Source organism: Mesoplodon densirostris, chromosome 8, assembly GCF_025265405.1.
Source record: "Mesoplodon densirostris isolate mMesDen1 chromosome 8, mMesDen1 primary haplotype, whole genome shotgun sequence".
Classification (NCBI taxonomy): Eukaryota; Metazoa; Chordata; class Mammalia; order Artiodactyla; family Ziphiidae; genus Mesoplodon; species Mesoplodon densirostris.
Window position 1 is genome coordinate 34,745,533 of NC_082668.1, and position 21,915 is coordinate 34,767,447.

Below are 21,915 nucleotides of genomic sequence, written 5' to 3' on the forward strand. Positions count from 1 at the left end.
AATAGAGGACAGAAGACAGTGAGACCTCAATATTTGTAGCTGGGTGATTAGGGACACAGGCTATAGTCAGTTTTGCTGCTCTGTAGCTCACCTTTCAGAGCCTGAGTTTCCTCACATGTAAACTGGGGAGGGGGAATGATGACACCTACCTCATAGAGTTGTTGTGAAGAATAAATGAGATAATTATATATTAATAATAATAATGCTGACATTTATCGATCACTTATTAGATGTCAAGTACTATGGTTCGGGCTTTGTGTGGATTATCTTAACTGCTATACCAGGTTGTACCTAGGGCTTAGCATATGGCCAATATTCAATACATGTTAGCAATTATAAACATAATGACAGGGCTTCCCTGGTGGCGCAGTGGTTGAGAGTCCGCCTGCCGATGCAGGGGACGCGGGTTCGTGCCCCGGTCCAGGAGGATCCCACATGCCGCGGAGCGGCTGGGCCCGTGAGCCATGGTCGCTGGGCCTGCGCGTCCGGAGCCTGTGCTCCGCAACGGGAGAGGCCACAGCAGTGAGAGGCCCGCGTACCGCAAAAAAAAAAAAAAAAGATAATGAAAATATCAGCAAAGTACAAAGAGCCAGTCTTCACTGCCCTTGGCAAAGTGTTTGTGCAATCATGCTCCCTTTCCCAACGCTGGTCCAAATCACCCGTCACTCCCCTGTCCACCTTATGTCCCTCTCCTTCTGGCCACACCCCATCTTGAAGCTCAGATTCAGGGTCTTTGGGAATCCTGAGTGTATCCTTCATTATGGCCTGGCCCATGATTACTCGAGACACTGAAGAAGCTGCTTTTAGCCTCACTAGTTTCCCCATCTTCAGAATGTGATCAAGATACCATTAACCACTTATTGTACTTTAGGACAGTGGTGAGAAAGATAGTTTGTAAACACCAGTGAAGGTATTTCTGGCCCACTCCCCACTTGAGAGGCTGGTGTGGGAAATAAGTGAGGTGAGAAGTGTGTGCTTAGCTCTGACTAAGACTCAGGATAACAATTTCCAGAAGTCAGTCTGCTAAACCCAGTGCCTGGCACAGCACCTGGCATGTCCTAGGTCCTCAAGAAACAATTTGTTGGCACTGAAGATAATTCATGATTTTTAGCTCAAGGGCTTATTCTGTACATCATCTGCTACAAAAAGCAACTCAGGGACCAGCTGCCATGCATCCCTCCTTCCAGCTAACCCAGATTTGAAAACTGGAACTAAATGCTACATGCCATTTGTTTTCCTTTGGAAATTAAAAACTATAACTGGTGCTAGGTTATGCCACACAAGTTTCATTGTTGGTTACTACATTTCCTATCCACTGTCTCACCATACTCTCCCCAATATGCTTTTCCTTTTGAATGAATTGTCCTCCAGAATCTGCAAGGCCACGCTGAAGTTTGGGGATCACATTTTCTAAGGGTAGGTGGAATTAGGTGGTATTAGGTGGTTGTCTTACCTAAATCAATTGAGCAGCTTGTTTTCATTTATGGACTATATGGCACTTTATCTCTTCACTTTTCCTCCCTTTGTTTCTGCCTCCTAAATGCCCTTTCTTGCTTCTATTCTGATATGCCCATCTCTCGGAGACCACTTCTTGAACTCGAAGCTGAACCGATGTTAAGGCTATGCCACATAAACAGATTTGCAGGTGTGAAGCATTTTAAAGGAAGCTCAACAGCAAAAGAGGTGGCCTTGGGCTCCCCAAAAGGTCCTTCCAAAGTGAAGTAGAGCCCCAGCCAAAGCACACTGGAATCACTCATAGTAGTTTCAATATTCTTTTGTTAGTTTGAAGTCTTCTGAAAGAGGCTTTAAGGACAATGACCTAGAGAAGCATTTAAAATTTTGGCTGGTATAACTGTTCAGAACCAAAAACCTTTGTCCTATTATTTCAGCCATATAAAACGTTGATTTGGCTTTGAAGTACCCAGCAATGAGAATTCCAGGATAAGGAGACTGCAGCCAACCTGGTTGTGATATGGACGTGGTCTTTGAGAGAAACCAAGAAGATCTGATGCAATAAACCCCCTTGGTATTGGGGAAGGCAGACTCCCAGTGGCAGAAAGCAATTGCTTATGAAGAGGAGTGAGGAGAAGATGGTAGCTAGTTCAAGAAACTAGACAGCCTCCCACACTCATATTTTGGCTTCAGTGTACAGTAATACACTCATGATTTTACTTTTTGAATTGCGCTTATAAAGGCCGACGGAAAGTTCATTTTCCTTCACTGAGCACACACTGGCTTGGTTTGCTGAGAGGTGGGACACACTGGCCTACAGGAGGAAAAAACAACCAGTCAGGGATTTCAGAATAGCCGCGGATGGTCCACAAATGGATGAGCCATATTTGTACTTCATACCAGCCGCTTGGAATCGCAGGATGCTGGAGGAGGGCCTTGGCCTCAGACGTCAACTTCACCAGTTGAGGAAAGCAAGGCCCACGGAGATGAAGGAATTGATCTAAGAGCATGAAAGTTATGGTGAATCACATAATCTGAGTTCTTGGGAAATGTATTCTTGCTGGATACCCACCCTCTGCAATTCGATGGGTTATTCCCACGACTGAACCTCCTAGTACTTTTAGAGGGAGGCTGTGTGGCATGTTACAGGGAGTGCACTGAGCTCAGAATCTGAGGACGGGAGATGATTCTTTTCCTCTTCCTGTGTCACTTCAACTCACTAAGCCTCTCAGCTTCTTCATTTTTAAAATAGGAATTATTCCATGTTACATGATTGTTACAATAATTTTGAGGATAAAATCAAATAGTGAATGTGAAAACAGCCTTTAAAACAGTAAATGCCACCAGATGTCAAGTAATATTATTCTAAATAGCATTTGGGCCTCTGTGATGATGCTTGTCAAGTTCTTCCTAGAAAGATAATTAGTTGCTTATTCCTCCATGGGGGATGCTGTCCTCCTTCACCCTGAACTATGCTGCAAGTTACTTTAGGTGGAATGTGTCTTTCTTGCTTTTATCTGTAATCCTGTAATCCCTTTAGTACCTGTCATACTACCTTTTCTGTAGTGGTTGCTTGATCAGTGCTTCTTGGACTAGATCACTTATAATAAACTATTGTCTTGACTAAACTTCCCTTTTTTCCACCGCTGTGGTACTAACTGAGAAAATTCCAATTAGAACTTTTTTTTTTTTTTCCCAACCAGAGAGTAAGAGGCACAACGTGTATTTACCAAAGACCTGACGTTTTAATGGTACCTTTTTAACTAGTTCACTTTTCTATGAAATGTGAGGAATACAGATTCAGAGGTAAGAAATATCACAAATGGGAAAGTAAGAGTTGAAAAACCAAGTTTTATGAAATCACTTTAATATCACTGACAGTGAAATAAGAGAAAAATAGAACAGATCTATGAAATATTTAAGTCCACATTGGCGTGCTTCGGTCTCTACTAGAATTTCCTGGAGCCCTGTAGACTGTTATTCACCATCCACATATGCATATATAAAAATATACCATCTATAAATAGCCACCTGCCTTTTCAGTGAAATTAAAGATGGGAGAGTTAGAAGAGAATTTCCCAGTATAATTACAGGGCTCAAACCTACAGCTGTTATACTTCTATAGTTCTACCCAGAGAAATTTCTGATATCACTATTTTCTATCAAGCACATTAAAAAAATCGGCTTTTTCTTTAATGGTGAGATGTTGTCAACAGGACATTTATTTGTTTCTCACCAAGATTTCTCACAAACCTACTTTAAAAGATTAGGTGTTGCATAGGGTTATTGTATAGACTAATTTTGTGTTATAAACTGAAGAAAATGTTCACAAGTGTTTCTGCTCCTTAACTAGGGATTAACACCAAACCCCTGCCAATGTTTTTCCTAAACTCCACACATGCCCTTTCACAAGCACCCTCTCTCTCACCTATTTTCTGCAACGATGCACCTCCTTAAGGATCCCCGAGCCTCTAAAATTCTTAGGTAAGAATCCACGACGTTAGGACGTACCACATTGTGAAAGGAATTAAACTGAACAGTTTTATCTCTGCTCGCAAAAAAGCAGCTAGTAATTTATTCATACAGTCTTTGTTCCCTCGCTAAAGACAAGCACTCTGCAATCTGTAAGCGCCCTGCAGGGTGAGGCAACACTGATAAGAGGAAGGGGACACGTTTGCGGGAGCAGACACATAGCTCTCCCACGGAAGGGTCGAAGTGTCTTCAGCAGTTAATTTGCGAGCAAAAAACCCCATTGGGAGCCTTCCACCTACTCCAAAAGCAAACATTCTTAACAGGCAGTATTACTGTGGTGTTAAAAGAGGCATGCTTTAACCTAAAAGGTGTCATTTTATGAGCAAAAACGGGATAAACCTTAAGAGACTTGAAGTCGCTCCTTCCTCGATGCCAAAATCTTCACAGCTTAAGATGACCTCCCACCCATTGTGATGTTCAAAACCCAGGAGGATCTTAAAGCCGCTTTGCACACAGTGCAGCCGCAAGCCTTCCTCCTCTTGGTGAGGACTGTCACTGGTTTTCATTCCATGTGTTTGTAAAACACACCAGCCATGTGTGTGAGCCTATTAATTAAAACAAAAACAGAACTGTTTCTGTTGAGCTTTAGAAGTACAGAAACTTAGAGCCAAAGCAGGGAAGGAGAAACAGCAGCGTCCTGTCTGCTGCTGTGATGGCTGCCAGAGAATGAGGGGACTCTATTATGAAAAGCCAGCAAATAGACACCTGAATTAAAGTGGAAAGAAAAAAAAAAAAAAAAAAAAAAGCTAGGGAGGCTTGTATTGGAAGTATTTAGAATGCCTTTATTATTTCCCTGAGGGACTGTTTAATATCAAAGTGCCTGGCTAGCGAAGCTTCTCGGTCTAATCTGATTCCAAAGTTAGCCTCTCTGACAAGAGGAGAGAATAGCTTCAGTGGCTTCTGAGGCCATCCTGGGGTCAGGCGTGGAGTCTATTCCTGCCGGAGCTGCTGAGTCACTGCCATCTTGGGGAATCACTTGACCTCTGGCTCAATTGACCTACAAGGTAGAGTGAAGCCTACAGCTGGGAAGGCTCCACATGCAATGCCCCTGTTATGATCTCTGGAATCAACTACAGACTTTGCCAGCCACCTGAACCCAAAGGATTTAAGTCCCAACACTTTAGATAAGGGGCCTTAGAATACAAAAACACCAATCAGTGATTAAAAAAAAAAAAATCACAGAATTCTTCCCAAGGAAAACATCACCAGAAAAGTGGACCAAAAATATCTAGTCCTCTTTCAAATATGGACTCTATGCCTGAAGGGTAGTAAAAACTTGGATCACATAGCACCCCTCTAAAAGAGATGCTTATTCTGTACCTTCAGTAATTTATCCAGAGCAGGATGTGAAAAAGCTTAGTGGTGTGTGTGGTAGGGAGGTGTGGAGAGAGGCCGGAAGCAACAACAACAGAAAAAAAATAAAGGACAGTTAAGGCATTCATCACACTCTGTGTTTTAAAATGCAAGAAAAAAAGACCTTAATATATATAACATCTTCCTCTGTGAGGGACACATACAGTGGCGTCCCTCCATACCATCTTTCCATAATACAACATTCTGTTCTTTGGCTTACATAGGAACCATAAACTAAATATACGTTCACTTTGTATTTAAAAAAATTTTATTTGTGATCTGTACAAGTGATAAAGTGGGGCTTCCTTGTAGATTTTTAAAGGCAAAACAAAACAAAAATCCAAAGTAAAAATGTATAAATACAATATATATTTTCTTACAAAAATGGGAGATTTACAAAATATACATACTGCACTTGTCTCTATTTTACAAATTTCACATGCAAGAGATACAACACAAAAGATGCCAAAAACTGCGTAGTGGGACTTTTAAAAATCTGACAAATCAGACAGTTTTGGAGGTTTAAGGAACACAAGGTCAATGTTAACTTTAATATAAAAAGCAGCTCCACTCAACCTAACATTACATATATAAAGCAACTTGTATTCCTGACAGTACCCTCTATGATTTAAAAACTATTTAAAACAGCATTTAAAGACTGTTTTGAGAAATAGGATAGTGTTGCCAGATTGGAGGGTGGTGTCAAAGGTGGAGTAAAGGTTAGCTCCCATGATTCTCTGCTCAGCTTTAGCCCATTACGCAAAAGAATTGGAGTTCTATTATAGAAAAAAAAGTACATGATTTAAGATTAATAAATTTAAGTCATCCAGCACATTTCAAAGAACTCCAGAATTACTTTGAAGTTTACCTTCTTTTAATGACTTTCCTTAAAAATGGGGCCCATGGTTTGAACTGTCCGCTTCACTCACTGTCATTTCTGCAGGTCACCTTCCCACCCGGCCACACAAAGACAGGGTCAGCATACACATGATATTTTATAAACGGATTTATGGAACAAAGGAAACAGGACAAAATGCTTTTTTACTTTTTAAAAAATTTAACGTTCCTTTATTATGAGGCTAAAGGCATTAGGCTTCTCCTTTTATCTTGAAGGATTCAAATTGGAGTGAAAAAATAGAAAAAAAAAAACCTAAATGCAGGTTTATGGGAAGACAAAAAATGAAGGGGGAGATTTCCCTGAACGTTTTAACAGAGCCTGTTAGATCCTGTGTTCTGAATTAAATTTACTTAAAACAAACACAACAAGACCCCTTGCATTTCCTTTAGCCAAGTCAGAACCTCCGATGGAAAGGGGTATGGAAGCACACTGCCTTTCACTTTTCCTTAAAAAGGAATGTTTATCGCAACCAAATTAACATTCAAAGGGAAACTTCAGATTTGCGCTGCTTTGCCTATAAAAGTTGCTGTCTTCACAGTTGTTCCTTTCCACAGGGAGACACTTGTTTCCTCTTTTGTCTCTTACAACAAAGACAGGGGGAAAAATGCATTCCTGTTTTGAAAAGCAACAAGTCATCACTTCTTTTCAGGGTATTAAACCGAATAAAACACCCTTCTTTCTTCCTCCTGCCTTCCCCAGAAAAGGAAAAAAGTAGTAGAAATACCTACTACTCGCCGTCTTTCCCTTGTTGCAAAATGTTCGCTTCATTTCTTTTGCATCCTCACATCAGGATTCTAGGAGGCAGGCCTCCCAAGACTTCAAAATGCTTACTTTACAGGACTTGAAAGGAGTAAAGGAGGAAAGGCAGGCGGGAGGAGGCAGGGGAGGAGAGACTGTAATGTCTGACCCTGGAAATTAACCCATCTGGGCTCCAGTATGGCCCCAGTGAAAAGAGATTACGGTTTGACCACCGCTTAACAAGGACTCTACAGGGAGTCCTCCCTTTTCCCAACAAAGCGGCCGCCGCAGACAGAGCTGTGCCTTTCACCCGGGCCTCACAGGAGTGAGGACAGGCCACTTGTCTTGCAGCAGGGGAATGGCTCACAGTCCCAGTTCGGCCCCAGAGCCGGGAAGAACTCACAGCAACCTTCTGATCTCAGTCTTTTCGATTGGCCCAGGTCGGTCCGTACCGTACAGGATTAACACGATCACCGTCATCATCATCCTGCAAGTCTTTGCCAGAAGTCTTTTCATCCAAACCGTCTTTCCACTCAGGCCTCTTTTCCAAACCCACGTATATCTCTACATGTATCTTCTCACTTCCAGGTCACTTCTCACTGGAGCGTAAGGAGGTGACAGAAACAAGCCCCCCCCCTACCCCGCCGTTCTCCCCCTACCGCGCCTTTCCCCCTGCTGGGGGGTGGGAGAAGGAAGGGTGGGGGAGGGGCCGGGGCTCATACCGCAGTCTCCCCCTTGCTGCTGTGGCTGAGTCTGTGGTAGAAGCGGCGCCACGACTGCAGCGTCTTGCCGGACCAGATCCAGAAGCCAGTGGTGATGCCTACGATCATGGTCATCAGGTACTTGATCATGAAGACGGTGAAGTCGGGGCTCATGGGCGGGAAGTGGCCGGGCGGACAAGGCACCGCGTAGCTCTTGCACGTCTGCAGGAGCCAGGTGCGCTCCCAGTGTTCGCGGAAGGCCTGCTCGTAGAAGTAGCAGGCCAGAACGATGGTGGCAGGCACGGTGTAGAGCACGCTGAAGACGCCGATGCGCACCATGAGCTTCTCCAGCTTCTCGGTCTTGGTGCCGTCGTGCTTCATGATGGTGCGGATGCGGAACAGCGACACGAAGCCGGCCAGCAGGAAGGACGTGCCGATGAAGAGGTAGACGAACAGGGGCGCCAGCACGAAGCCCCGCAGCGCGTCCACGCTGGACAGGCCCACGTAGCACACCCCGCTGAGCAGGTCCCCGTCCACCTGGCCCATGGCCAGAATGGTGATGGTCTTGACAGCGGGCACCGCCCACGCGGCCAGGTGGAAGTACTGCGAGTTGGCCTCGATGGCCTCGTGGCCCCACTTCATGCCGGCCGCCAGGAACCAGGTGAGCGACAGGATGACCCACCAGATGGAACTGGCCATGCCGAAGAAGTACAGCACCATGAAGAGGATGGTGCAGCCCTCCTTCTTGGTGCCCTGCGCCACCGTGCGGTAGCCGTCGTCTGAGAAGCGCTCCACGCACACCGCGCGGTCCTCCAACAGGAAGCCGGCCACGTGCGCCACGGCCACCATGAAATAGCAGCCCGATAGGAAGATGATAGGCCGCTCCGGGTAGCTGAAGCGCCGCATGTCCACTAGGTAGGTAAGCACGGTGAAGAGCGTCGAGGCGCAGCACAGCACTGACCACACGCCCACCCAGAGGCGGGCGAAGCGCCTCTCCTCCTCCTTAAAGTACATGAGGCCGTTGGCGCGGCCCGGCTCGCAAGGGGCGCCGCAGTCGCGCTCGCCCAGGAAACGGTAGCCGAGGTAGGGGGGTACCTTGAGCTGGCGTGGGCACGAGAAGGGGAAGGCGGAGCGGCCCCTGCCGTCAGCGGCCCCCGGAGGCAGCGCGGTGAAGGGCAGGTCGGGCATGTAGGGCGCGGTGGGATAGGCGGTGGGGCCGCCGCCCGCGCTGCCGGAGCCGTCCGAAGTGTTCTGGCCCACGCAGATCTCTCCGGCGCCGTGCACGGGGAAGTTCTCGCAACGCAGCCGCTCAGGCCACTGGAAGCCGAACTTGTTCATGAGCGCCTCACAGCCCTGGCGGGCACGCTCGCACAGGGAGCGGCACGGCGGGATGGCCTTATCGAGCACGGTACACACGGGTGCGTACATGGAGCACAGGAAGAAGCGCAGCTCGGGAGAACACTGCACCTTCACCAGCGGGTAGAACTGGTGCACCTCGAGGCCCGCATCCTCTTGGTTCGTGTGACCCAGCAGGTTGGGCAGAATGGTCTGGTTGTAGGCGATGTCCGTGCACAGCGGGATGGAGATGGGCTGGCAGAAGCCGTGGTCCGGCACTGAGATGCCCTTCTCGCCGTGATACTGCTGCGCCCCGGCGCCCGCGGGCAGTGCGCCCAGCAGCGCAATCACCAGAGTACACAGGCCCAGAGGCGAGCGCGACGGTGCCGCGCGGGGGCCCAGCATCGCCGGCCGCGGGTGCAGCGGCGTTCTCAGCCCGAGAATCTTGACAAGGCAGCCGGGAGAGGCTGGGATCCGGGGAGGCGCCGCCGCGCCGGGCGCATGAGAGTCCTCGCGGCGCCGGGGCTGGGCCGTGGGCGGTGCGCAGCCGAGGGCGCTGCAGCTGGGGTGCTCGCGCCGCGGGGGCGCCGCCGCCACCTCCGCCCGGCACTCGCGCAGCAGCCGGGGTCCCAAACTCGTCTGCCTGGGCCGGGGGCGCCGGCGGGGGCCGCCTTCTCCGCTCGCCGCGACGTAACGGTGAGGCTTTTTCTGCGGCGAGGAGCAACAAGCGTCTCCGGTTACCCTTCAAAGTTTGCCCAAGTCTCTTAACTCACAGCGCACAGTAATGCGCGCGCCCCCCACAAGTCCGGCCCCCGAGCAGGCGAGAGCCGGGCGCCGCCGCTTGCTAGCCAAAGCCGCCGCCTCTACGGTGCTGCTCCGCCTCCTCGCCTCGAGGCTCCGCTCGCCGCCGCCTCCTCCTCCTTCGCCTCCTTCTCCACTCCCCGCTCCTTCTTCAGCCCCAAAAGCTTGGCCCCAAGTTTCAACCAAACGGCGGATTCTCGCTGAGTCCGATCGGCGTCTTGGAGCCAAGAGCTCAGCCAGTTCTTTCAAGAAATCCAGTCACACTGCGTCCGAAGCTGCGAGATCCCGGTGCCCGCGGCCTGGGCCTGGCCTCTCCAGCCCCGCGCAACCCTGGCCGGTGAGTCCCGGCGCCCGCAGCAGCCGCCGCCCACCGGGAGGGAGCGCAGAGTAACGCCTCGGAGCCGCTCAACTCGCCAGAAGAAGCGTCGGGCTCGCAGGGTTCCGGGCCGCCCCGCCCCCTCCCCTCCCCCCATTCACAAACCACTCCGGGGGCGGGCTCTCGAGCTCCAGGGCGGCCCAATGGCAGCCTTTGTTTTCTGTGTGGCCGCCTTTGGATTGGGTGGAAGTCGGAAGGGGCGGGCTAGGGAACCGGAGAGGCACTGTCCGCAGCGCTCTGGGCGGATTCCTGAGGGGAGGGGCAGGGGGCTGGGAGGGAAAAGTTAAGAAAAACTTTTACCCTGAATTCGCTCGCCGGGGGAGGGGGGGCAGCGCACCAGAAAGGGAATTTGCTTGAAAGATTTGTTCCTCTTCCGGATACACTAAAATACACATTCCTAAACAGAAGGGCGCACACCGGGCAAGGCTTTTGCAAGGAGAAGCTGAGAATAGAGCAGCGCCTCAGCGGAGAGAGACGTGATCCAGAGTCACTTTAGCTCTCCCCGGGCTGAAAATGCTGAGTTTGGCTGGGCGCTTTTAGGTAGCGGGATCCTAAATGTGGGGTTCGGTATGGGGCAAGAAAGGGGTGCGCCTCGCAGATTGCTTTTCTCTCCCGGGACTCAGACCACGTGAGGCCACAATCCCCTCTCACCCCCTCTCCCCGCGGTAAAAAGGAGGAGGGGCCGCGTCCGAGGAGAAATCGGAGTCGGGCGGAGGGGGCCGGCTTAAGGCAGGAGGAAGTGCAGACCCCTCTGAGGGGAGAGAGCCGGGGAGCGGCGGGCGCGGGGGATCCAGGCCCCAGCCCACCTTGACCGCGCGCACGGCCCAGAGTCTAGGGATCTGGTATAGCTTTAGTGAAGTCATTAGAAAACTAAGACAGTGTTGGGGGAAATTACTGTAAAAAAAACCTGCGGCTGAGTGTCCAGGAACACTGTACGGTTTAAAGCGAGTATTTGATTGCCTTGTTTTCCTTAGTTCTGCGACGCGTGGCCCTTCGGGATCCCACCTTCGTCGCAGAAGCAATGGTTTTGATCCTTAGAATTTCCGTAGAAAAGTTTTCATGCGTATTAGAAACCAAGGGCATTTGCTAATTAAAGAGTTTTCCAAACACAAAGAGTGGTTATCCTTGTTCTCGGATAGCGTTTTCTGATTGGCAAGCGTCCTTTTGTTCCCGGTCAAATCTTCGCCCGGCTGAAGGCACTGGGCGCGGGCGCGCTCTCGCTGGTTACTCCCGGCGAGATCAGAAGTTACGGGGCGGGGGGGTGGGGGGGTGTTTCTCCTCTCTGGCTGGACTGCGAGGAATATCATGAATTCCTATGCAGGAAAGTGACATGTTGAGAACGGAAAAATCTGCTTCTCTGTCACACACACACGCACACGCACAGCAATCCTATGCCTTAAAAAGTGTTAACTCCTGGCTGAGCCCTCACTCCTGAGAGCTCAGTTCCAGGCGTTAGAGCCCTGGGGGGTTTCTGATCAGGATGCATGTTTGCAGAAGTTGCTGCCTCTGCTGCCCCCGGTGAGCCTCTTCTCCAGCAAAAAAAAAAAAAAAAACTGATCCTGAAATCGAAGACAATTAATTGGGTTCCCTTCTATGGGAGACTTTGGCTTCCTCTGTTTTTCTTTTCTTTCTTTTCTATTACCGGTGTACGGGGAATCTGTCCTTCCACTTCACAGTTCTTTGTCCTTCTCCACTCTTGTTAATGGGTCTGGAGGGCTGAATCATTTAGGCCAAGGTAGGGTGTCAGACTGCTCCCATTCTCCGTCCGGCCCTCAACGGGAGTCCTCATCTTTTACTTCCAAAGCATCAATTTTCCCTTCACACCCAGGACTTTTTTTTTTCTTTCTTTCTTTTGGAGTGTCTGCCTCAAGGTAATAGGAAGGATTAATAATATTTTCTTTAAAAATGTTTCATTGCCTCCTTATATATTTTAAGGGCTCCTCATTTTCTTTCTAAATTATTATTCTTATCACCTAACCCTGGGGAGCCTTGATATTGATTGCCTTGAAAGATGTTGTTTAAAGACGGTGCTGCTTCTTTGCTTTGTCATTTAAAGTGTGTGTGGTGGGGGGTTGGAAATCCTTTTTTCTCTCTGTGAGCTCCAGGATGGTCTCCTTTTCTAAATCAAATGTTCGTGCTTATTCATCAGGCCACTGATCTAAGTCATCTTTGCTTATTGAGGGAGAAATTACAAGCACTGTCATCTAATAAAATGAAAACTGACAGGATAAAATACTGTCTTAAATACCACTAAAACCAGTTTAGTTATGAGCTTCTTCTCCTCATATTATAGCCCCAGACAACTCCCTGATGAGGTAATAGGAACCATTTTTTAAAAAGAGGGGGGGAAAAAGAGAGCCCTTAAAAAATTCGAGGGACAGGGGCTTCCCTGGTGGCGCAGGGGTTAAGAATCCGCCTGCCAATGCAGGGAACACGGGTTCGAGCCCTGGTCCGGGAAGATCCCACATGCCGCGGAGCAACTAAGCCCGTGCGCCACAACTTCTGAGCCTGCGCTCTAGAGCCCGTGAGCCACAACTACTGAAGCCCACGCGCCTAGAGCCCGTGCTCGCAGCAAGAGAAGCCACCGCAATGAGAAGCCCTGGCTCGGCAACGAAGAGCAGCCCCTGCTCGCCGCAACGAAGACCCAACTCAGCCAAAAATAAATAAATAAATAAATAAATAAAATCTATTAAAAAAATACGAGGGACAAATAAGATATTTTTAAAACAATCTACATGTAAAGTGAAGAAAACACAGCCCCATTTATCTAGATGAAATGTATCACAGATGGGAGTCCTCTTTCTCTGACCCAGGCAGACAAGTGCAAAAAACAGAGAAGCAAAGCCAATTTTGTGGAGAGTGTAGTGTTTTTTAGGATGATTTTTAAAAAACCACTCCAAAATTATTCTGAAAAATAAGAATTTGCTGTTTGTGAGAGGGGTGTGGTAGCTTTCTATGCCTTGCCTGATATAGAATGCTGATTTCAAGGAGCTAAGTAATAAAAGGGAGCAGTTCAGAAAAGTAAGCTCACAGTGTAGGGGCCTAAATAGTCTGTTTTAGGCTCTATGATAAATGTAGTAACATTGGTTCACATCTGTTCAGAATCAATTTAATTGTCTTTTCCAAGTAACAACTTCCACACCCAACTCCCAAAGCCATTAACTGGTATCTTCTTTGGAGAGCTAAGGGTGGAAAATTTTGTAACCGTCTGCTGCAAAACTTCCAATTGTCCCTGCCCTTTAAAACAACAAAGGCCTTTATTTCTTCACATCATAGTCATATGGTTCCATAGAAAAGTGATGCTATTCATTGGCTCCAATTATTTAAATGTTACTTATCTTGGCCAAGTCCCAGGTTTATCTAGTTGAATTACATTCTGATGTCAGGCCAGATTTGAAAATGGCCACCTTCGTGGTGCCACAATCCTGTGGTTGTAGTGAAACTCCAGCTGCAAGAATTACTAATGCAAGCCCCAAAAGGGCAGCTTTTAGCATATACTTTCCTTTCTGGCCTCTCTTTTACCAGACAGTTTGTGACTTTATAACATTGAGGACTTGGAATTTCCAATTGCAGGTTGCCATTGACTTCTTTTCATTTTAGTTTGGGGTGTTGGATCATTCAAAAAATGGGAACATTTTTATCCCTAAGTGTTATGAAAGTTAGAGATGTCTAGATTGAATGAGAGGAGTTAGAGGAGGGCCATGCTGAAGTCCTGTCGGGTATGCTAGGCCCTCCCATGTAGAGGTGGCTTGTGTGGTAGATCCGGTGATTGAGTCTATTCGACCATTTTCCTTGTTGGCTGAGGATTATATTAGTTATCTATGGCTGTATAACAGATTACCCCCAAACACAGCAGGTTAAAACAACAAATATTTAATATCTCATAGTTTCTGTGTGTTAGGAATCTGCGTGTGCTTAGCTTGGTCTTCTAGCTTGGGGTCTCCCACAAGACAGCAATCAGGGTGTTGGTCAGGGCTGCAGTTACCTCAAGTCTCGACTGGAGGAGGATCCATTTCCAAGCTCATAACGTAGCTTTTGGCAGGCCAAAGTTTCTTGCTAGCTGTTGGCCAGAGACATCTGTTCCTTGCTATGTGCACCTCTCATGAGGCCACTTATAGCATGGCACCTTGCTCCCGAGAGATAGAAGTCATGGTCTTTTTGTAATCTAATTTGGAAGTGACATGCTGTCACTTTTGCCTTACTTTATTCATTAGAAGCAAGAAACTAAGTCTACCCACAATCAAGGGGCAGCAGGGTTACTCTAGAGTGTGAAAACCCATTGGAGGGTGAGCCCCTGTAGAGGTGGTTCACCACAAGAGTTACTTATTCCTTCCCAAAGTATTATGGAGATAAGGCCTCAGAGAGACACAACTCTTGGGTCTCTGCCCTTGCAGTGTCCAGAGAAAGGGTCACAAATAACAACCCATGTTGGTTGGTTATAATGCCACTTGCATCTACTGGAGTCAGAACAAAACCCTAACCCTCTCTGGCCACTGTCTTTTTCAAACACATGTCATTGGACTAGAGGGAGAAAGAATGTGGGAAAGTTGATTAACATAAGACCATCAGCAACCCAGGGGAAAAACCTCCAAGTGCAGAAGGAAGCCGTTCTTGGGAGTCAGATTTGTACTCAAAGGACCAAGCATTTGGACCAAGTCTTTGACTATTGGCTACTTGGGTTATGAGGTAGAAGCATCATTGGTAATCACTACCCGTGGCTTTAGACCAGTCTGGACAGTAATGATGTGTAGGAAGTGTGGCAGAGGTGTTAGTACAGACTGGTTTAGTTCTGCTTTTCACCATTGATTTCCTGTCCTGCCTCAGGCAAGTCACTTAACATCTCTAGCTCTCCAGGGTGTTGTGGGAATTAATGAGATAATATTTACAAAATGCTTCGTGATCTGTGGGCAAAATATCATGAGGGCAGAATCCTGGTTTGGTTATATTGATGCAAATCATAGTGATAAATAAAAGACCAAGTTAGGTACGTGTTTTATGGTGTTGGCTCTTTGCTGAGGTTATGATTTTTTGCAGTGGTATGATGGTAAATGTTTAATAACTAACTCTCCAGGAAATAAGCCCTGATCTATACATTTGCCAATTTCCATGGTGTGAATATTGATACCATGGCTGATTTCCAGCCACATGATGTTACTGAACTTGGGGTTTGGAAAAGATGCACATAATCAGCTCTCACAAGCCCCTAAGGGCTGATTCTAGCACACCACTGGATTTATAAGGACTTACTCTTTTCAGATGACTAAGAGCATCAAAAACAGTTATATTTTTAATAGAATGACTACCATTTATAAGGTACCAGGTGCTTTAGGTACACTAACTCTAATTTTATAACAATCCTTCAAGGTTCCAGGTATAAACTCCTTTTTATAGTAGCAAAGCCTGGACTAAAACCTGATCTATATAATATTTTTCACTTCACACTGCACTGCTACTTGATGTCTTCATGGTAAATATCACTAATTTTGGTCCTTTTATATGTCGGATCAAAAGCCATTCTAAAATTTAGAGAAGTCCCAGACTTTCTAGGCTTGGGCTATCAAGCCTAGATTGGCGATGACCTTCTGAATATTGTCCTGAATATTATATAGGTTTCAAACCCACTCGGTAATGACCACTATTTTTTTTCTAATTTTCCAAGGAACAAGTTAATTCCCATTACTGAAACTGCACCAGTGAGTTCTAAATTAGGAAATGTGGGCACTCTGCTATAGCCCACTAGGGCAGATGGGAAATTTGGCAGGGTACCAGGCCCTCCCCACCTTGGCAGGCCAGGACAGTCAGCAGAGAGCTAGGAAAAGCTGCAGGAAGAAGACTCAAAGTAGTAATAAAATCCCCCAGAACCTTCTAGAAGAGTGAACATGGGAGCTAGAGCAGTGGATCTCAAACCTGATTGGTCATCAGCATCACCTAAGGAGTTTTTTCAGAAGTTTGGGCCCCACGTCAGACATGTTGAGTCAGAATCTCTGGCGTTGGACTTGGGGATTTAATTTTTAAAAGCTCACCGGGTGATTCTTTTGAATTAGTCAGGTTGGAGAACTGCTGACCCAGACACTGTATTGTGTCGCTGATGCCTCATAGAAGGTCTCTGGTCTTGCATAAAGTCCTCACTCTACTTGATTAGGTTTTGAACTGAAGGATGGAATAATGAGAACCATAAAGGAGGATGAGGTGTGTGAGGGGTGTGTGTGCGTGTGTGTGTGTGTGCATGTGTGTATGTGCGTGCGTGTGTGTATGTGTAAGAGAGGATAAGAGGGCTTCCCTGGTGGCGCAGTGGTTGAGAGTCCGCCTGCCGATGCAGGGGACACGGGTTCGTGCCCCGGTCCGGGAAGATCCCACAGGCCGCGGAGCGGCTGGGCCCGTGAGCCATGGCCGCTGAGCCTGCGTGTCCGGAGCCTGTGCTCCGCAACGGGAGAGGCCACAGCAGTGAGAGGCCCAAGTACCACAAAAAAAAAAAAAAAAAAAGAGAGAGAGAGAGGATAAGAGAGGGAAAGGGGGGTGGTTGGATGAATGTCTGGTTGCAGGGTGTGATGTTAGGTCTGAGACTTTTATTTATGAAGCTCAGTGAGTTCACAGTGGCTATTCTAAAAGGTAACAGCTGCTACTCCTACAGTTCATTCACAGCATTTTCTCAGACTGATGTTGCCATCCTTGCCCCCTGTACTCTATGAACCCTGACCCCAGATGATCGAGCCAGGAATAGGCAAGCATCTGACCCAGCCATGAGGTTGTCTGGCATCAGACCTCTGTCCAACATGTGTGCCCACTGGATATACAGTGGCCACCCAATCAGATCCTTTCATGTGGGGAGTCTGAGTGTAAAATACATTGACAAGAAAAGCTGAGAAACATTCAATGAGAAAGGAACAAGCAGAAACCAGGAAGGAGTAGAAGCCTGGGGGAAGCAAGAGCCATGATGTAGTGCGGTGAGTAGGGAGAACAATTAGATGGTGGTAACAGGAGCGCGGATGGAAAGACAGGAGAGTGAAGACCTTTCACGGTGGAATACTATGGGAGAAGGGGAGGAAGGAAGAGAGGATGGATGGAAGGAAGGAAAGGAGAAAGGGAAAAAGAAAGGAGGGAAGGAAAGGAGGGAAGGAAGGAATAAAGGATGGATGGAAGAGGAGAAGGAACACCTGTTTTAAAAGGAGAAGACAAGAAGACCACGTCACAAGAGCTGTTTCCTAGCTCCTTCCCTTGGAATCCCACTATCCCCATTAATGAATTCACCTGCCTGCCTGTCTGCTCTAGCAACTAGAGAGAACCTCACTAACCATAGTGCTGGGGTCTGCAAAAGGGTGAAAACACAGGTGTCTTCTGGCTTTCTCCTGGGGCATGGGCCCACAGCTGTGGAAGGCTGACCTCCGAGGATCAGCGCCAGCCCAGGAGAGGCATCCATTCAGGGTTGACTAACAAGGCTGTCTTGCAGTCACCTTCATCTTGCTCAATGGCCTGGATAAAGCATTTGAGAAGATACTTCCTAGGACTGCAGTTGACACTGAGTTGACTCAATTGAATGATTGCAAACGTGTTGCAAGATAGGAATTATCTGTAGAGACCCAGGAGAACTCTTTCTTCTGAGCTGTTATAAGAAAGAGAAATAAATGCTCTAAAACATATATAAAGTCCTTAGCAAGGTGCAGAGGCTGCAAATTGCCCCTCAATATATGTTTTCCCCTTCTTTCATGGTAGTGGAGCCCCCAGTCTTTAGCCAGACATATGACCACTTGGAATAAAGACTCCATATAAAAGCCTTCCATGTGTTCATCGTTAAGTTCTGGCCAGTGGAGCATCAGCTATGTTGTTGTGTTCAACACAAAGGGGGTAGATGTGCTCCCCGCCTCCCTCCCCCTGATGGCTGGAAGTCTGGAGGCTGCTGTGAACCATGAGGTAACCTTGGAAAAGAGAAAGAGATAGGAGGAGCCTGGGTCCCTAGCACTGTGTTGCACCATACCAGCCTGTGATGGACTCCCTCTGGATTTCTCCAATATGAGATAAAAGTAAACTTATGCCTTGTTTAAGCCAATGTTATTTTAGGTTTTCTTATGCCTCTCAGCCAAGCCTAATCCTAATTTGTCTCATGGGGCCTGGCACATAGTAGGTACTCATGAAATGTCAGTTTTCTTCACCATCTTTCTTTGAAGGTGCTATAGCTCTTATGATATGACTTCTATTCTCTCTTCTATTTTAGTGCCTACCTTATCACACCTATTCATCTCAAAGGTCCTTGAGAATAGGAGCGGTGTCTTATTTTTCTCCTTTGCCTTTCACAAGTTTCCATTTGTTGAATCAAATTGAACAATTCAGATGAAGTTCAGGGAAAAAAATTTAAAAACCTAAAAATTACAGAAATACAGAATGGTGAAAGACTAGCTAAGGACGAGATCTGGGAATCAGGATAGACCACAAGCTAAATGTGGGTTGACTGTGAAATGTTTTCAATTGAACATGCTTTGGGATACATGAACCAAATTAAGTGGCATGAAGGTACCAGTAGGAAGAGTGACTAACCCAAATAAATTAAAAAGTGATCCTCTGTTGTACATATATACAATGGAATATTACTCAGCCATGAAAGGGAATGAAATGGTGCCACTTGCAGAGATGTGGATGGACCTAGAGAGTGTCATGTGGAGTGAAGAAGGTCAGAAGGAGAAAAACAGGTGTTGTATGGTATCGCTTCTATGTGGAATCTGGAAGGATGGTACGAACTTATTGGCAAAGCAGAGGTATAGTCACGGATGTAGAGAACAAGCTTATGGTTGCCAGGGTGGGGAGAGGGGGTGGGACGAATTGGGAGATTAGGATTGACATAGATACACTACTGTGTATGAAGTGGATAACTAATGAGGACCTGCTTTTTAGCACAGGGAACCCTACTCAATGATCTGTGGTGACCTAAATGGGAAGGAAATCTGAAAAAGAGTGGATTGTGTATATGTACGGCTGATTCACTTTGCTGTGCAGCAGAAACTTAACACAACATTGTACAGCAACTATACTCCGCTAAAAATTAATTTTAAAAAAAGGTGATCCTCAAAGGGGAGGTGGGGGTAATGGTGGAGAAATTTAATAATAAAAAAATCTACTTAAGGACTTTCCTGATGGCGCAGTTGTTTAGAATCCGCCTGCCGTTGCAGGGGACACGGGTTCGAGCCCTGGTCCGGGAAGATCCCCCATGCCGCAGAGCAACTAAGCCCGTGCACCACAACTACTGAGCCTGTGCTCTAGAGCCCACGAGCCACAACTACTGAGCCCACATGCCTAGAGCCTGTGCTCCACAACAAGAGAAGCCACTGCAATGAGAAGTCCGCTCGCCACAACGAAGAGTAGCCCCCGCTCACTGCAACTAGAGAAAGCCCGCGCACGCAGCAGTGAAGACCCAACGCAGCAAAAAATAAATAAATAAATTTATTTTAAAAAATCTACTTAAGAAAAAAACAAAAAAACAAACAAACAAAACTAGTTTCTGGGTCCTACCCAAGAGAATCTGCTTAAAATCTCACCATGTGCATCGAATGTGCAGCCAGGATCCCAAACAGCTGATGAAAAGACAAGGTGAAAATATTTGGTTGTTTCACTTGGAAAAATATAGGAAGTCATTTCACTGTCTTCCCGAGTAAGGGAAATTTGTTTTAAGGTGGATGTGGTGCATTTCTTTCTCCAGAGGATCAAACAGAGGAAAGGCTTCAGTTACAGCTAAGGAAATGAGAAGAATTCTTGGGGTCTTGATCCAGCCACTAACCCCTTGGCCTTGGGTGAATCAGTTAACCTCTGTGGGCCTGTTTCTTCATCAGTAAGGCCAGGAAGCTGGGCTTTGTGATCTGGCCCAAGGAGAGCCTTTGGCTTATTTGGGGGTTCCTCCCCTGGGCCAGGACTTCCCACAGTAGGGGCTTTGTCGAATGTTCTGTGGGAGTTACCCACAAAGCTGAGCCAGTCTCTTCCCAGCTCCTGATGACTGGCACAGAGCAGCCCCTTTGCTGGCCGTCTGTGCCCGACGTGTGCCCAGAAGGCAAGCACACAGCCCCCTGAGAGCGTCCTCATCGCTTTTCTTCTCGTACACATTTCCACTTAGTTCCTTCTCCCCCTCCCTGGCTCCCCCCTCCTATTGTAAAATAGTACTTTAAGCTCTAGAGCCAGGCTCTTCAACTAAGGTGTAGACAAAGTGGTTTGACTCCGCTTGATTAAAAATGCTGTGAATGGGATAGAACACAAACCTCAAAACATTTGCCTTTCAAAGCTGGGGCGGGGTGGGGGGGAGAGAGAGGAACTGTTAGGGGATCTCGAATTTGCCAGATGTCAGTTTAAAAGGGCCTGAAGAATTCCTAAGCCTTTGTTTACCAAATCCCCTCTCTTCTCTGTCAGAACCTCTCTGAAGCCGGGGCCTATGGCTACCTTGCAGGAGAGGCCACCAAAAGGCCGAAACTGGTTGGCAAGGGGCCAGGAGGGTGGGGGAAGGCATTTGAATTTTGTTTTTTCCTGTTAATTATCTGGGGCTGCCCTTCGAGAGATGGCTCACTTTGCGTTGAGAAATTAACTCTTAATCTCCACAAATGAGGGCCATCAACCTATTTACTAAATAAACACAGATCCTTGCAGACTGGCTGCCCCTCTTTGTGATTTAATTTGAGAATACCTTCACCTGCGGGAAAAGCCGAGGCGTGGCTGGGTCCGAGCAACCTGGCAGGGTCCCTAAAGGAAGGTGGCAGGTTGGAGAGAGGTGGTTAAGAGAGGGCGGAGGGAGCTTGGTTGAGACTAGAGAGGGCTTTGAGGTTTCTTTTTCATTTGCAAATCGGAATCCCTCCCTGGCTCGGGTCTTACCTTCTGAATTTATGTGGGGCCTTCCGTTGTATGGTGTTAATTTTGGCTTTGAAAGTGTGAAGCTGGTAAAAGCAACTTTTATCAGAATGCTGGCTATCAGAAGTCTCTGGGAGGGGAACAGAGAAACTCTTTATTTCTTAGCTAACTCTCTTATTCATATGTTGAGGAATCCCTCCGTGCTTGTAATTCCCCTCCTCAGTCCCCAGTTACTTTGATTTTAAGTAGTCACAGAAGTTTATTCAAGTCTTGGGTAGTTACATTGCAGTGGGATACCTCACTAGGCACATAGCGGTGCTCAATAAGGGATTGATTGAATGAATGAGTAAGGCACATCTTAAGTTGAAAAGGATGAAATAAAATCCCATGGCCTTCATTTATTTTAAAAAATGTATGTTTACAGATTACAGTGTGCTAGGCACTGCTGGGAATATAATGTATCCCTGCCATCAAGGAATTAATAATTTTTTAAAAATTGAAGTATAGTTGATTTGCAATGTGTTAATTTCTGCTTACAGCAAGGTGACTTAGTTATACATATATATATATTCTTTTTTTTTTCTTTTTTTTTTACGGTATGTGGGCCTCTCACTGTTGTGGCCTCTCCCATTGCGGAGCACAGGCTCCGGATGCGCAGGCTCAGCAGCCATGGCTCACGGGCCCAGCCGCTCCGTGGCATGTGGGATCTTCCCGGACTGGGGCACGAACCCGTGTCCCCTGCATCGGAAGGCGGACTCTCAACCACTGCGCCACCAGGGAAGCCCTACATTCTTTTTTTAAATATTCTTTTCCATTATAGTTTATTACAGGATATTGAGTATAGTTCCCTGTGCTATACAGTAAGACCTTGTTGTTATCCATTCCCTATATAATAGTTTGCACCTACTAACCCC

General features: G+C 47.1%; 1 protein-coding gene across 1 annotated transcript; it reads right to left on the reverse strand.

The window, feature by feature from the left end:
* Positions 1–5,622: 5,622 nt before the first annotated feature.
* Positions 5,623–10,249, reverse strand: FZD7 (frizzled class receptor 7). The gene has a single exon (XM_060106822.1). The coding sequence runs from the start codon at positions 9,412–9,414 to the stop codon at positions 7,690–7,692; it is 1,725 nt and encodes a 574-aa protein (XP_059962805.1). The 5' UTR covers positions 9,415–10,249; the 3' UTR covers positions 5,623–7,689.
* Positions 10,250–21,915: the final 11,666 nt, after the last annotated feature.